Source organism: Lissotriton vulgaris, chromosome 1_1 (genome assembly GCF_964263255.1).
Source record: "Lissotriton vulgaris chromosome 1_1, aLisVul1.2, whole genome shotgun sequence".
Taxonomy (NCBI): Eukaryota; Metazoa; Chordata; class Amphibia; order Caudata; family Salamandridae; genus Lissotriton; species Lissotriton vulgaris.
Genome location: NC_141685.1, coordinates 1,877,854,662 through 1,877,871,801, shown reverse-complemented (window position 1 = coordinate 1,877,871,801; position 17,140 = coordinate 1,877,854,662). Strand labels below are relative to the sequence as shown.

The following is a 17,140-nucleotide window of genomic DNA, read 5'->3' as shown; positions in this document are numbered from 1 at the left end:
GTCTTTTTTCTGTGTAAAGTAGTATTGACTTTGTTATTTCTTATGTACACTTCTACATCAAGAAATTGAATTCTCTCTTTTTCTACATGTGCAGTGAAATTCAGGTTGAGGTAATTCTGGTTGATATCATCAATAAATTCAATTGCTTCAGCCTTGGTGCCATGCCAGGCTATGAAAATATCGTCAATATAACGCAAAAAACTAATAACATGATTGTCCATCCATGCTTTGTGGCGCGTCATGAGGACCTGCTCCTCCCACCAACCTACGTGTAAACACGCATAGCTGGGAGAGAAGCAGGCCCCCATTGCCACACCCCTAAGCTGCCGAAAAATTTCCTTGCCAAAAGAAAAGAAATTGTGATGGAGACACCATTCCATCAAGTTGATGATGACCTTGTTGTGTTCATAAAGTTTGATGGAGCGCTTAGATAGAAAATGTTTTACAGCCAAGAGTCCTTGCTCATGGTTTATACTGGTGTAAAGCGCTTCCACATCAAGAGAAATAAGCCACATGTCTGAATTCCATACGATGTTCTCAACTTTACTGATAAAGTCACTGGTGTCTCTTACGAAGCTGGGTAGTTCTTTAACAAAGTCTTGGAGAAAAAAATCGATATATTCTCCCACCTTTTCCCCCATGCTTCCAATGGCAGATACTATAGGCCTGCCAGGCACGGGTGTAACGGCTTTATGGATTTTTGGTATTAGATACAAAGAGGGCAATACAGGGTGGTTGATGCACATAAATTTAAATTCTTCAGACGAGATGAGGCCCTCTCGCTTCCATTGGCCTAGCATTTTGTGCAGTTTGTTTTTAGCACTTTCATAGTCTTTATGCGAACTTTTTACATAGCAGTTGGAATCATCCAGTTGTCGCTTGGCCTCCAAAATGTAGTCCGCTTTAGGCCAAATCACCAGGTTTCCCCCCTTGTCCGATTTTTTGACGACTATTTCATGGTTGTTGCTCAATTTTTTCATTAATGCATCAAACGCTTTTTTTCTATGTATTTCTTTTTTACGAAACTTGTTGTTAGATCTTATATACAATTTTTTCACATCATTAACAACGCAGTCATGGAACACATCCACAGCGTCTCTAGGCATCATGGGGATGTATTTGGACTTGCTGCGGAATGGACTTAACCCAGCTCCTGTTTGTTCAATAGATATTTTGCGCAGGCGGTTTTGTGTAGCTATATCTGGATCCATTTCTGTTGGGTCCGCATCAGCTGCCAAATCATTGACATCCAGGAAAGTATGAGTGTCCGCTGCGCTTAAGAGGGCAATTTCATCAGAGGTGGTCACAGGATTAACTATGTTTGTTTCGTCAGTTGTTTTGGTGGGTTTAGAAGCAAAATGTTTTTTTAACTTCAGTTTTCGTATGAAACAAAATAAATCCACCCTGGTCATTGCATAGTTGAAACTCTGTATGGGTGAAAAGTTTAAGCCAAGGGAAAGTAATTGTTCCTCTGCTTTGCTTAAAATGATGTTTGATAGATTTACGATAGTATTGTCCACTATCGGCGTTTCACCCAAGGTTTCTTTTTCTTTCTCTGTGGCTGCCCTCCGGCGTTGCTTCCACTTGCGTTTCCTTGCTTTCCGGCGCTGGTTTCGCTTTTGTCTGCTTGTGGATTGGGCTGCCATGATCGCAGAGTCTGCAACCTTTCCTCCACTACGAAATCCATTTCTTGCTGTAGGTTCAATTTCGCAAGTCCTTGTAAGTTTAAATCCGACATGGAGGAGCACCTAGATGAGGCGTCACTACTATAATCACTCTGTAGTGGTGTGGATTTGTTGCTATCATCATTGGGCATAGAGGTTGCGGTATTGCCAGAGCTGGTTTGTTGAGTGGGAGCAGGTAAGGCGCTGTTACTAGCATTATCCTTCGAGTTTCTATTGGAATATGCCTGTCGTTTGGCGTTGTTATATTTCCTGGAAAATGTAAAGATGCGACCTTGGCTGTAGTCATCCGCATCCTGCGCAAATTTGGAGGCTTTTCGCTCTTTTATCTTTTCTTCGTGTTTGCGTAGACGCTCCGTCATTTTTTCAGTAAGTTTTTGGACCTCCTGTTGGTCTGGGTGAGCATTGATTTCTTGTTCTAAAACTTTTATTTGGTCCAAAAGTTTAAGACGATCACTTGCGGCATATTTAATTAGTATGCAAACTAAGTTCATCGAGGCCGCTAGGTTGCTCTCCCCCCATTCCAGTAGCATGGCCGGGTCCGGTTTGTCAAAGCTGGGCGCTAGCAAAATGCGCAGTCCACGAGGGACACGGCCCACCTCTTCATATTTGCTGAGGGATTTGTGCTCCCACCATTTGGTGCACTCAGACTTGCGAAGTTTTTCTAATTCTTTAAACAGCTGCTGCAAGTTTCGTTTTTGTGTGGTGTTGGTGTCACTACGTGATGGTGATTTGTCCAAACGGCTTGTAGTCCCGTTGAACATGGTGGATGCAGCTTCTTCCCGCAACTTGTCAATTTCGTCATCATTCATAATGGCTTCGTGAGTTATGGATTTAGGCGGATAACTTATTGCGTGAAGTACCCGCCACAATGCAATGCCGCTGCTGATTAACTTCGCCGCCGTGACATGATATACATTTCACTCACCGCTCGTGTGTGGCAGAAGCTGCTCCCTGCTCCGCGTCCTCCGACCCGAATCAGCGAGGCTTTTCCCGCCGTCAACACTCGCGAATGAAGTAACTGCAATCACGGGGACAACCGCTATAATTCCCAAAAGATATCCGAGCCAGGTGATTTGTAAAGCGGATGTCAGCTTTAGGCGAAGGGGTCCGTTACGGAAGCAAATCCTCTTCCGGAAACATATGAGAGCACAAGTTCCCCTCTCCAGATCTGCGTACGCGGTCAAAGCCTCCACGCCATCCACAGGAAGGAAAAACGGACCACCAAATCAGCAAGCAAATTTTGTTTTATTTCAGTTCACAAAAGCCAATTTTCAGCGAGGCGTTTCGAGCACGAGTGCCCTTGTTCACGCTGCAGTGAAAGAATAAAGCAATCACAAGCCATTTTTAAATGCAGTGCACCAATGTCTGTTACCTCCCCCTGGTGGTAACTTCCCGTGTCACGTGAGTGATAACAGTGAAAACAGACTATCGCTGCAAAGTCAATGTATCTGGGGCACACTTATGAAAGCTAATCACAGGTTAAATCCACAATTGTGCAAAAGCGTTATTGAAATAAAGAGAATATATATATATATAATATATAATATTTATGTTGAGCCCAGCCGCAGAAGGAGGCCCACCGCTTGTGTGCGGGTCCCTGTTGGCTCCATGATGGTGTCAGCGTGATTGCAGGAGGCAGTATTCAAAGGTGACAGCTGGAAAGCGTGGCAGGGTTTTCAGTGGGACCTTGCACCAAAAAAACATGGGTAAAAACAATGTCTTTATTTTTGCTGTTTTTAAGACGGACTCACATGAGATTTTTTTGTTTCCGGACTACAGGAACCACAAGGTCATGAAAATGGTCACGCCCACTGGGGCAGGCTCTTGGAATTTAAAGCACAATGAAAACGATGTCTTTCACCCAGCAGTACATGCCACTGAAGAAAGGAAGTGATTCCTGAAATGTGTCTGGCTTTGAGATGAAGATGTTTGTATCTTGCAGTTGCCTGTTTGCAAGTTGCCCCCATTAAAAAGATGAACTACTCACTTGCCTGAGGCCTCTTTCCATTGGAGCTAACCTTTTGTTAGAGAGAGACATATATATATATATATATATATATATATATATATATATATATATATATATATATATATATATATATATATATATATATATATATATACATACATACACACACACATATATATATACATACATACACACACACATATATATATATACATATATATATATATTAAAAACTCCAAACGACCAGCCGTTGCTCCACACTTCTGCGGGTGCTCGCTCAACGCACGGTGGAGTGAGTAAATATTTTCCCCAAACTTTGTCACAAATCTACAACGGACCAATTTTTCTAATGTAGTAGGTTAACAAACGCGTTTCGGCGTTGCCACCTTCGTCAGTGTTAACATTTCAATAAAGTCATGTGTTTAAATAAAAAAGTTGTTATAGAAAATTCATGTGCATAGAAAGTGACTGTGTGTTTTATAGACAGTGAAAAAGGAAACATAAAATTGCCTTGTTTTTGCCGGCCATTTTGAAGTGGTCAATTCGCACTTTATGTTAGTGTACCTTAATAAATTAAAATCCTTACTATGGTGGTACTTAATTTGAAAAACATATTAATCAAAAGCATATTAGCAAATCATATGTCCTTGTGTTAATTTATCCAGGTCGTGAAAGGGTCAACATTGATGGACCTCATATTGGTTCTAAATTTCTAACGTGTAGTGCGATCTATTATTCTTATGCCAAGCTCGATGCTCGATTATGGCCACTCTATTTAAGCTATGAATCAGCAGACTTATCATAGATTGGATAATCAATATCTACATCTGTGTGGGGATTCATGCAGACAGTTTCACATGTTCGATTCTAATTATTCGGGAGATATTGCCCTGGATGGGCACATTTCGAGTCATGTGTTCGTATATTTGTAGAGTCAAGTTGATAAAAAGACCAGGATGGGAGACTAATTTCTATACCCATCTTCATGTCTTAATAGCTTTACTCGATGGGGGCCAGCCTCACACGTAGAACAGTGCATTGAGAATTAATACCTGGGAGATGGGTAGCTGTCATACATGAACCCACATCTCTTCTTCGCTGATTAACCCTCTTGGTTTTTTCGTTTGCAACTTTATAATGTGTTTGGATTCCAGAGTGCGTAGCTTTCTTACCCAATCCCCCCCTCTTTCCGATTTCACAATATGATCGAGGATAAAGAAAGAAAGCAAATTGCTGTTGCTGTCATGTTCTCTTTCGAAATGTCGAGCAACAGGGTAGTTGTAATCTTTATTGTTGATCGCCCTGAGATGCTCAAGAATCCTTTTTTTTTGTGGGGTGAATCGTACTCCCCACATACTGCTTTCCACAGGGGCACACTAGACAATAGACCATATAGTCTGAGTTGCAGTTTAACAATTTAGAGATAGGGGTTTTGATCTTTTTACCCGGTATGAGATACTCCTTCACTTTGTGGCTGTTTTTACATGCCTTGCATTTCATACAAGGGTAAAACCCTGTGATGGGTGCCTTTTTCCTTTTTTTGGGATCAAAATGACAGTTCACTAGGTGGTCTTTTGGAGAGTTGCCCTTTCTGTATGTTACTAGTGGGTTTTGTGGTAGGAGCTTACCAACCACATTGTCTAATTGAAGAACTTTCCAATTTCTTTTAAGAATTTGGAAAACTTCTGAGGATTTTTCTGTGTAGTTGGTAATTATTCTCACTTTCTGATCTGGGATTCTTGGTTTGTCTAACAACAATTGATTTCTTTCGATTATTTTGCATTTGTTTTGAGCTTGATCTAAGATGCCTTTGCAGTAGCCTCTCTGTTGAAATCTTTTTTTAGACTGTGAAATGTTTTTTTAACATTCCTGCTGGGTGGAGCGGTTACGCTTCATCCTGAGGAATTCACCCAAGGGAATATTATTCACTACACTCCTTGGATGGCAGCTTCCTGCATGCAGGATTGTATTTCCTGCTGTATGTTTACGAAAGAGAGCAGTTTCTAAGTGGTTTTCTTTTACATAGACTCTCAGATCTAGATAAAATACTTCTTTGTTGCTAATACAGCTTGTGAACTCCAAATCGTATTCATTGACATTCAAGGTTCGGATATACTCTTCTGCCTCGCTCTGTGAACCCCGCCACAGGACAAACAAGTTGTCGATGTAGCGGGTCCACATAGCGATTTTCTCCATCCATTTCTCATTGGTATCCGCCCAGGCCACGTGCTTCTCCCACCAGCCCACGAACAAGTTTGCGTAGCTGCCCATTGCAGTACCCTGTTTTTGTAAATACAGTTGTCCAGAAAATGTAAAGATGTTATTATTCAGGCAAAATCTGAATATTTCAATGAGCATCTGATTGTGTTTTTGAAATTTGAGTGCTCTTTTTTCTAAAAAGAAACTTATTGCTTGTAAACCATCATCATGTCTTATGGATGTGTATATGCTTGAAATGTCAAGAGTTATTCACAACATATCTTCCTCCCATGTTGTTTCTTTAATAATTCATAAGAAATCTTTTGTGTCTCGTAAATAAAAGCTCAAGTCTTTGACAAAAGGGGAAATGAAATGATCAATGTTTGTGGAAGTGTTCTCCAATAGACTATTCTTCAACGATACAATTGGTCTACCTGGTGGCCCTATTTTGCTTTTATGTACCTTTGGAAGATGGTAAAACATGGCTAGCTCTGGATGATCACATTTCAGATAGTTCCAGTCTTCTTGGTCTAATTTCAAATAGTTCCAGTCTTCTTGGTCTAATATACCTTCGTCTCTCCTACTCGTGATTAAGTTGGTGAAATCCGAGATACTCTTAAGATACTTTTGTCTGTTAATTGGAATGTAGTGTTCTTTCTTCTTCAATTGGGATAATGCTTCATCCTCATATTGTAATTAATTGATAATCACCACATTTCCACCTTTATCTGAAGGTTTTATAATTATCGTCTCATCTTCTTTTAGTTTTTTTATTACTTCCCATTGATCCTTAGTTACATTCTTTTACCTTGCATTGAATTTCTTTTTTTGTAGGTATCTTAGTTCGTCAATTACCACTTCTTGGAAGGTGTCAATGGCATCATATGGGGTTCTGTGGATGAATCTTGATTTGACTTTTAATTTGCTTTAACATCCTATTTGTGAAATTCCTGTTTCTTCCAACATTTGTGTTGGATTAGCTTCTTGGTTTTCTTGAAAGTCAGACTCATCATCTAGATCATGGAGTGTTAAAATTGAATTTAACTCAGCTCCTGTCAATTGGTCAAACAAGACTGTTTCCTCTTGGGATTGCATAGTTCCTTCCTTGGGATGTAAAACATGTATTTTCATTAATTTGATTTTACAAATGAATTGGTATAGGTCTATACTCATTTTTGTGTAGTCAAAAGCTGGTATGGGGCAAAAGGTAAGACCTAGTTGTAATACTTCTAGCTCCATTTCGGATAGTTCTTTATTTGATAGGTTGATCACTGTTTGTTTGGTTTCATTTAGTTCCATCGCGCCCCCCCCTTTGCTGCGAGTTACAATTGGAGTTGAACGTTCTGTTTCGACTTTTCTTGCCCCTCCTTGTCTTCCTTTTCTTGCTTCTGGGGGATGAGTGCGTGGAGCGGGTCTTTGTCTCAAGCCCGCATTAACTTTTATTTCTGAAAAAAAGTAGTGGATTGGTTTTCTTCACCACCCTCTTTATCACTGCGTGCTTGTTCTTCCTCTGATTCTGAGGTACTCATTTGTATTGGGGTTTTGGATTTTCCAGATTTCAATTCTCTGCGAGGAGCATCATATTTTTTAGTGAACGTTAAGATTTGTTTATTCGTCGCGTAGGAATTTAGTTTGTTTTCTTACTTTGATTGTTGCTTCATAATCAATTAAGCTTTTCTTTTTATTAGTTGTCGTAGCTCATCACTCTTTTTGGTGTCTTTTTCCCCACTGATTTTCTTCTCGATTTCTTTAATTTCCTCCTGCAGCTTTATTCTATCCTCCATGCGTGTTTAATCAATATTTTGAGCATCCCTTTGGTGACATCTGTCATGTATTCCGCCCATTCTTGAAATAATCCTGGTTTGGGATTCTCATAGGAGGGAACTATGTAAATCCGCAGTACCGCGGGACACGGCCACCTTCCAGATATTTTTGTAGACTGGTGGCCTCCCACCACTTTCTTATCTCTTTCTCGTAAGTTTTTTCTAAAGTCACATACAGACTCTTTAAAGTGGTTGGAGCCGTTTTGCCTTCTTGTCCATTTGTATGGCTCTTTGTTTCCACTTTATTTGTAAACAGACTCTCTTCTGCTTCCTCCCTCTCTGTGTCCGAAAACATCATATGTAGCAGCTTACTATATTTGATTCTAGGCACAGGACGTTCGTGCTAGCTCTTCGCGGCTTGCCGGTAAGTTTATATAGCGCAGCACACTCACCACCTCGTCGCTCTCCGGTCCCTCGGGTAAACTCTCAGGTTCTGGTCCGCGTCTTCTACGGTGAGGTTGCGTCTGTTTCGTTCTTTAGCTCGTCTTGTTTAGACGCTGTATCTTGCTGATGCGGAATGCCGGCAGGGCAGAACAGCAATAATTATTTAAAACTCCAAACCATCAGCCATTGCTCCACACTTCTGCGGGTGCTCGCTCAGCGCACGGTGAAGTGCGTAAATATTTTCCCAACACTTGGTCACAAATCCACAACGGACCGATTTCAATAGAGCGCACTCAGAGCCATTTTCGATGTCCAGATCGCAAAAATTATTGTAAGCTGTAGTAAGTTAACAAACGCGTTTCGGCGTTGCCGTCTTCGTCAGTGTTAACAAGGCTTGTATTGGAATATTTGATAGTCAAATGTGTAAATGTTCTTGTATTGAATGACTGATGTTTGCATTTCCAAAAAATAGAGAGAGAATAATGGATATCTGTGTTATAGGGTCCAATATTTTCATTGTTGGGTTTTGGTGACATCATAAACCACAGGGCAGGAAATCGGATTTGTAAATGTCACCAAAACTCTGATTTGGGAATATTGGATCATATTGCAGATGATACCCGTTATGTATTTTTATATTAAATATTTATTTTGGGGGTCTTAGCATTAAAAAGTCGCTTTCCTCAAAGAACAAATAATGGGGAGAGGAGTTGGCCCAACGGCTAGGGCGGTCGACCTCAAATCTGGGGAACTGGGTTTGAGTCTCGGCAATGACCCTGAACATCCTGTGATTCTGGGCAAATCCCTTAATCTCCCTGTGCCTAACAAAAATGAATGTGTGTCCTAATGTAACATAACTGGTGCTATGTAAAGCGCTCTGATACCCGATTCGTGTTAAGTTCACGCTATATAAAACTCTGCAAAAAAAAAACAAAGGGCACTTAGGAAATTAGAATACATAGGTTTTGTATATCTTTCTTACATAAATTGTTAATAAAACAATAGGCAAAGGTGAGGATCAGTGGGTTTACATGATTCTGTGGCTGCGTCACATCAATTGACAACATTTGTAGATTTTATTAAAAAAATTTGATTGTAATACAAATGAATAAAATTAATACTTATAAAGAATGTGTTGCATAATTTAGGCCCACATGCTGCATAATCCTAGTAGTCCTAGCAATGTTAAAGCTCTGCAGAGTGGTTTGCAAGCTGTCATTATGATGATGAAGTGTGTAATTCATATATAACCAAGGAATATTTCCCAAATTTCACATTTCACTGGGGACCATAAATGTAATTCATTTGCAGCACTGTCGTAAAGGAGCCTCTTCATTTGTTCATCTATTCATTCATTGATTCTGTAGAATTTAGAGACATGGTGCCCGGGCACAAGTCAGGGGTACACCAGGTACACGGCATCACCAACTCTGATCACAGGGTGGATGCCGTCCCCCCTGCTAAGAAGTTGGGCCCCACAGAAATATGCTGAACTTGTCCCGGTGTACTTTTCAGACACTGGGACACGTTCAGCAGCGCCTGCATGGTGTCTGCTTTCAATTTCCAGCAGCAAGGTGCAGGTAGGGAGGGTGCTTTTTTCACCACCAGCAGGGCCAAAGTTAAGGGGCCATCAGGCCTCCTTTTGTTTGAATATCCTGACTGTAGGCAGCCTGGAACCTCAAACTAAATTGTAAATGTCATGAGGGGAAAGAAAGGCACACAGCTTGTTATTTCTTCACAGGTACTTAAGAGAGGGATGCTTTTGCCTTTGTTCAGTCCCTGTATATAATAGATGCATGCACTGTAAGAATGCCAGGTGTGTTAGTACTTACACAAATAACAATTTCAATAGCACTATTTTATTTCTTTTATAGGCCTATGCAACCCAATGCAGTTGGTCAGACCTCTTTACATAACATACACATTATACATTGACAATAAATAAAGTGTATGTGTAAATCAATGTACAAGATGAGTTACATGAGACAGTGAGGGTTACAAGGTGTAGGAGTCCTTCATACCTCACTGTGGCCTTTTAGAAGGATTTCAATTTATGAACTGCTGGTAAAAAAGGTTGTCTGTGTTAAAAGCAGAAACCCAATTTACTATCTACGTAAATTAAAAATCTGTCATCTGCGTATTAGATGATGTGCTTTGCAGGAGACACATTTACCTTCTCTACTACTTTGATTCAAATCTGAGATTTACAAAACACAGATCTCTCCAGCAAGTGCATTCACCACCAGAGTTATCTCACCATTATTATTATTCCCTGAGATTTACAGTGCATGATGTCATGACTGGGCACCTTCACAGCAGATGCCGTAACCCAATCACATTTTTTTAACGTAGAATTTGCAACCAATTAAGCATAACAGATCTACTACCATGCTCGTCTTTGTTGCCAATTTCTTTATGGCAGGGTTCAAAAAAATAAATGTATTAGTCAAGGCCCAAATTTTGCTTTGGGATTGCGCCACATTTTTTGGCACAACCCCAACGCCAAATCTGTTAAATCTCATAATGCCCTTAAATATACTCATGATATACCTGATAAACATATGTGTGAGGTCTTTATATCTGATGTCACTTCTTGTGATGTTACTTCCAGTGAGGTCACTTCCTGTGATGTCACGTGCAATGTCACACTTCATGACATCATGCGCTGTAATGGCACGCGTGATGATCTAAACTTGCATACTTCCTAACCTGGTTAGTCCCCCCACTTCATTATTTTAGGACTTGTACTGTGCAAAGTGCCTTATAACGGGTTTCAAGGGTGAGAAATTGCTGTTTTGGTCAAGTTACCGAGGTCTGAAGCAATGATAAGTTTGAACATTGAAGTTCACAGGTTTTACACCGACTTTTCATAACACAACCGCATGTTTGCAGTGAAAGGTCATAGTGTGACCTCTATTCGTATCACATCTGGTGAAGCAGGACTAAGCGTTCAACGCTGTAGCCTGACAAGAACGAAGGGTCACTCCAGGTTTACTGCATGACCGCTTTATATGCCCTTCTGTATTGCTTCCCAGAGCAATCTGCTTCCAAACAGGCGCCACTCCCCTTCTCTGGTACTTATACGGTTGGATTTGGTGGCATTACGTATTTTATGAAACTCTGCAATTCATTTTATTATTTAAAGCATTATTTTGTTATGTGACCATAATAAATAAAAATAAAAACACGTGTTCCTTACCCCTAGGTATAAAAGGATTCCGTAAAAAAAGAATTTCCAGAAAAAGCATCGACGTAGTGCATTAATAAGTTTGGGCTTTTTCTTTGATGTTGCCAGCTCCCTGTCCCATTCTCTGAAAAAGAACCACAAAAAAATATGAGGTCATTAAGTGTCTGGGTAAACTGTGGGTGTGTCTGCGTTCGACATAGCTCTAACCCCTCAAGCATTACCTGGGAGACCACGGGGAGACCGCGGAGATTCGCGCCTCTCCGACTGATAACCAAATAAAAGTTCAAATCTAGTTCAGTCGCAGCGTTGGCAGATTTAAACACCTACCCATACATCACCCCGCAGGGAGCTGATTCGTGAAAGGTCACACTATGTTTTTGAAAACCCTGCCGTAGACCAGTGCGCTAATAACAGGCAAATAAAGCCTTTGGAGTCCTTCCAGTGCCCAGCAAGACGAAAGCAAAGGCGAGCTATTCGGAACTGTGAATCAGAAAACGCGCCAAGCCTGCTGACGGCAACTTTTTGCTTCAGTATTCACAAACATGGTGGGCGATGTTTTGCGTGGTAAATTGATAATTTCTCGACTACTGTCACAGAGTTTGTATTGGAACAGGTTGATTAAGCGCGACCTCCTTATCCCGATATGTGCTCCACATATACAATCACTCCCACCCCGTTATAAACAACACAAGGAAGTGAGCGAATCAATCGGTCGCCGGCATACTTTCCTTCCACCATATGTAAATGTAAATGTAAATGTAAATTGATACTTGTATAGCGCACTACTCACCGCAAGGGTCTCAAGGCGCTTGTACGAATACCACTGTGGAACCCATCCTGGCTTTCCCTGTGAGGTGTCCACTCCTGGGCACCCCCAAGGTGGAGGCCAGGCATCCTTAGCGTTGTGGGGGCCGTTGTGGAGATTAAGCAAGCTATTGCCCAGAGTTGCAGAGTGGGACTCCATGATTAGAATAGGCACTGAGGCGAGAATTATCAGGTCCGTGGAATTTTTGAGCCCAAGACCCGCCAAGGCGGGGAATTGAACCCTGGTCCCGGGCTAGACCTCTGCATCAGGGTCTGCCGCTCTAACCATTGAGCCACACTTAAGGATTAAGTAAGTATGATTGCTGCTAACATTTACGGTATGAAATGTCACATTTGACCAGGGGTCTTCAAACTGTGGGGCGCGACCCCCAGGGGGGCCGTGGAGAGATGCAAAGGGTGTCGCACCTTCACAGTGTCACTTCTGCCCTGGCCTCAAGGGATTCAGCCCCCCTCCTCTACCATCCTGTGTCTCAGTCCAGGCTGCTGCAGTGCAGCTCGCGCTCCTGGGGCCTCAGCTGGCAGTGTCTGGAGTCTTATCTCAGGCTGAGTTTTTCACAGGTCATTAAAGACCATTAGCATATTTGCATGCCTTTGTTAACTGATTACCAAAGCTTAGTTTTTTCATGGTTCCCGTACCCCCTGGGCCTCCATTCTTCCTATTCCTTACATTTATATTTTTACACTTACTGCTGTAGTGTGAGAATGCATTTAATGAAAAGAAATATAAAGTTGTGTTGCCAAAAGAAACATGCCTGCTATGTGTTGTTTAAAGATCCTGCAGGGACCTGCTCTTGACACTAAATTGAGTTATAAATAAAAAAAGTATTTATTAATTAGTCATGTGACTTTTCTGTCTTTATTCTCTTTAATTATTAGTCATGGATCATTGAGGCATCCCTAGAACACAATTAAAAGTGCTTTCTATTCATATTTGATGTTATAAGTATTCACAGATAAGTGCAAAAAATACAGCTGTAGGTGATTGCTTATTTCTGGGCCATCAAAATAATGAGCTGGTAACCCTAATCATTAGACTGGAAGTTTGTTGCAGGATCAGGACATTATTTATTTCGTCCACCCTCGAACCCTGATTAATGCCATTATAGCAATAGTTTAACTTATATCTGAAACCCTACATTTCAAGTTTCTGGGAATGCACCCTGCTTTCCGACTACTCACTTCTCATTCTTGCCTTCACTTTCACGTTCACCCTGCACTCCCAGCGATCACAATGCATTCACCCTGATCACCATGCACTCATAGCGATCACAATGCACTCACACTGATCACAATGCACTCACACTGATCACAATGCACTCACACTGATCACAATGCACTCACACTGATCACAATGCACTCACACTGATCACCATGCACTCATAGCGAACACCATGCACTCATAGCGATCAACATGCACTCAATCAATCAGGGCATTTATATAGCGCACAACTCACCCAGAGGGTCTCACAGACATCACCATGCACTCACACTGATCACAATGCACTCACACTGATCACAATGCACTCACACTGATCACCATGCACTCACACTGATCACCATGCACTCACACTATTCACCCGCTCACCCTGCACTCACACTGATCACCATGCACTCACACTGATCACCATGCACTCACACTGATCACCATGCACTCACACTGATCACCATGCACTCACACTGATCACCATGCACCATCACTGATCACCATGCACTCACACTGATCACCATGCACTCACACTGATCACCATGCACTCACACTGATCGCAATGCACTCACACTGATCACAATGCACTCACATCATTCACCTGCTCACCCTGCACACACACCAATCACCATGCACTCACACCATTCGCCCGCTCATCCTGCACTCACAGTGATCACAATGCACTCACACTGATCACAGTGCACTCACACTGATCACCATGTACTCACAACATTCACCCACTCACCCTGCACCTAGTGATCACAATGAACTCACATCATTTACCCGCTCACCCTGCACTCACACCAATCACCATGCACTCACACCATTCACCCGATCACCCTGCACTCACAGTGATCACAATGCACTCACACGGATCACAGTGCACTCACACTGATCACAGTGCACTCACACTGATCACAGTGCACTCACACTGATCACCATGCACTCACACTGATCACCATGCACTCACACTGATCACCATGCACTCACACCATTCACCCGCTCACCCTGCACTCTCAGTGATCATAATGTACTCACAGTGATCACCATGCACTCACACCATTCACCCGCTCACCCTGCTGTCACAGTGATCACTCTGCATTAAAAACTCGCTTGCATTGTTCACTCTGTACCTCACCCTTCAGTCACACGAGCACACTTCTCACCCTGCACTCATGTGACACTCCACTCACCTGTCCCCCCCTTACTGCTCAATCTGTAGCTCACTCAAACAAGTCCATCACTAACCATGCACTAATTTGTCCCACTCTGCACTTACAGCCAAACCCAAATTCATATGGTCACCTAACTCACCCTGCAGTCACTCCTTTTACCCTACTCTCACACTGTTGCATTGCTCACCGTGCAGTCACATGGGCACTCTTGTCACCCATACAGTGCAGAAGCTTAAAGTGCCTGGTACAAAGAAGATGTACCATGCACATCACAGAACTGAGTGTGAGTAAACTATGAGTAACGCTATAAAAAAGGAAATGTTTGTCAGACAGGTGACTTAGAGAGATGAGGTGTATTGTTGGTGAGTGGTAGTGAGGAAATTCATGGAGAAGGTGGAAAGACTTTGGCACCGTGTGCGACCAGTGCTTGGACAAGCCCTGGCTGGGAGTGTTAACCCCCCCCCGCCCCCGAAGTTCGGGTCTAGTGGATCCCCTGCTTCTGCCTATTTACATTTGTAGTGCGCTACTGTTACAAAAAGGTGTCCTGGGGCTAATAACCATCTGCCTGCAATGTGAGAGAGGGATCCGGGGTTGAGAGAGGAGAGAAGAGAGGGATGGAAGGAAGGGGGTGAGAGGAAAGGGGCATGGGTAAACTGTTTAACTCTGCACAAGACCGCCACGGATTGAATGCACCCTTGGTGCTCCCGGCCAGGGCCAGGTGAGCTTCTAATGTGGCAGCGCGTATTCCTGCGGATTGGGAGGCCCTTCACAGAGGTTGACTAGACATCTTTCTGATGTCAATTGCTGTATTTTGGTTATAAACTGGTACTGATGGGGTGAAATCATTCCTCAGTATTACTGTGTTTAAAAAAATTCTAAATAATAAAGCAATGCTACCCCAAAATACGCAGCATCACAGAACATTATTTACATTTTCTACTCACACAATTTAGGCAAGCCTGTCGCATAATTTGGTCCTCACCTTCCTCATAACATAGAGGTTTAGATTTTTTTTTTCAGGTGGGGGTCCTTACGTTTGAAAATGTTGGCAGGGGGGTCTTGGCATCCAAAAGTTTGAAGACCTCTGCATTAGACAGGTTGGCCACATATCAAGCTACAGCTAACAATACCTGAAGACTTTTTTGAGGGGCACACAGTGGGCGGGACAAATAAGTAGCAGTGTAATCTTTGCTTGTACTTCTCCTATCCTGCCATACAGTGGCGTCGCAAGGTCAGGTGGTACCCGGTGCAGAACATTTATTGTCATCCCCGGCTTGACAAAATGGCAAAAATATGTGTTTAAAACACATATTTTAGCCATTTTGTCACCCCCACTTAGTGATGACACCCGGGGCGGCCCACACCCACCTCACCCCCCTTCCTACGCCACTGCTGCCATATCAGTCTTCCGGAGTTGGCCCATTCAGTTAAGCTCCTTCTTGAACTCAGGACCAGACAATAAACCTCTAGTGCACGGGTACTCATAGTACGGCCCACGGGCAGCCAGCAGCCTGGCAGACATTCCTTGGCGGCCCGCGGACCTTTCAGACATTGTACCTGTGGTTTTTTTTTTAGAGTGTCAGCAAACACCGCCGGTTGCAGGAGTGCGGACTCTGAGAGACTCTGCTCTATGGGGGCCGGGCGATTCTAGCGATAGTCAGAGTGGAGCTGCAGGGGCGCTAAGAAGAGGTGAAATACAACAAAGCCTCATTAACAAGTAAATGGTCTTTTAAAAACCTGTGAAGTACTCGGGTGCAGCTGTGTGTGTACCTGGGAAGCTGTCTCAGCCTTGGCTGACTCACATTTTTTATTTAAAAGTTTTATATAGCGCTAGCTTGACCTGTAGGTATCAGAGCGCTTTACATATACACAGTAAACAGCAGAAGGACATTATATTACATAGAAGGCCAGCAGTAAGAGAGCAAACCACAGAAAATAAATAAATATGCAGTGCAGCGGAGGGGGAGAGAGCAATAAAAGAAAAGGCGAGAGTGACATAGTCCGGTCACCCACTATCCTTGAATGTTCAGAGAGAGAGGAAACAACTCAGATAAAGAAGACTAGGTTAGTGGACGTTGGTCATGAAAGTATTTGTTTAGGAGACGGAGTTTAAGGTCCCTTTTAACACAGGAGAAGAAGGGGTTGCATTTGAGGACTCCAGGGAGAGCGTTCCATATTCTGGGAGCGTTGCCAGAAAACGATCGGTATTGGGTGATTTTCTTTTTCAATTTCGGAGGAATAAGAAGGAGTGAGTTGGAGCTTCTTAGTGTTCTGGATTGACCTGCTCTACTCAGTTTGTTATTTAAGTAGTTGGGGTCAGGAGAGTTAAGGGTTTTGTGTGTGATGCAGGCCAATTTATAGACACATCTCCCTTCCATGGGAAGCCAATTGAGGCAGTTGAGAGCTGGAGTGATGTGTTCATTCAAATACGGAGGGCAGCAGGGAGTGAGAGCCGGGTGAGGTGAGGGAGGGCAGCAGTAAGTGAGAGCCGGGTGAGATGGCAGAGGATGACAGAGGGCAGCATGGAGTGAGAGCCGGGTGAGGTGTGCATTAAGAGCCTGTGATGTGCTGTTTCCCACCAGCCTGTAGTCCGAGGGTTGAGCCAAGGCCAGGGAGCTCAGGCCTGGTCTCCGCTCTCGCAGCACAACGCACAAATGCTCGCCGCCAAGTTGGCGCTATATATAATTGA

At 42.8% G+C, this 17,140-nt stretch overlaps 1 protein-coding gene across 2 annotated transcripts in view; it reads right to left on the bottom strand.

Annotated features, from left to right (window-relative positions):
• The window catches only part of CFTR (CF transmembrane conductance regulator), a 1,194,762-nt gene that overhangs the window by 892,083 nt on the left and 285,539 nt on the right, over positions 1 to 17,140 (bottom strand). Inside the window, exon 3 of one of the 2 annotated variants that reach the window (XM_086919414.1) lies at positions 11,260 to 11,371. The exons of the other annotated variant lie outside the window; for it this stretch is intronic. Within the exon in view, the coding sequence (XP_086775540.1) occupies positions 11,260 to 11,371 (112 nt within the window). The remainder of the gene's footprint in view (positions 1 to 11,259; positions 11,372 to 17,140) is intronic. 2 annotated transcript variants of the gene reach the window in all.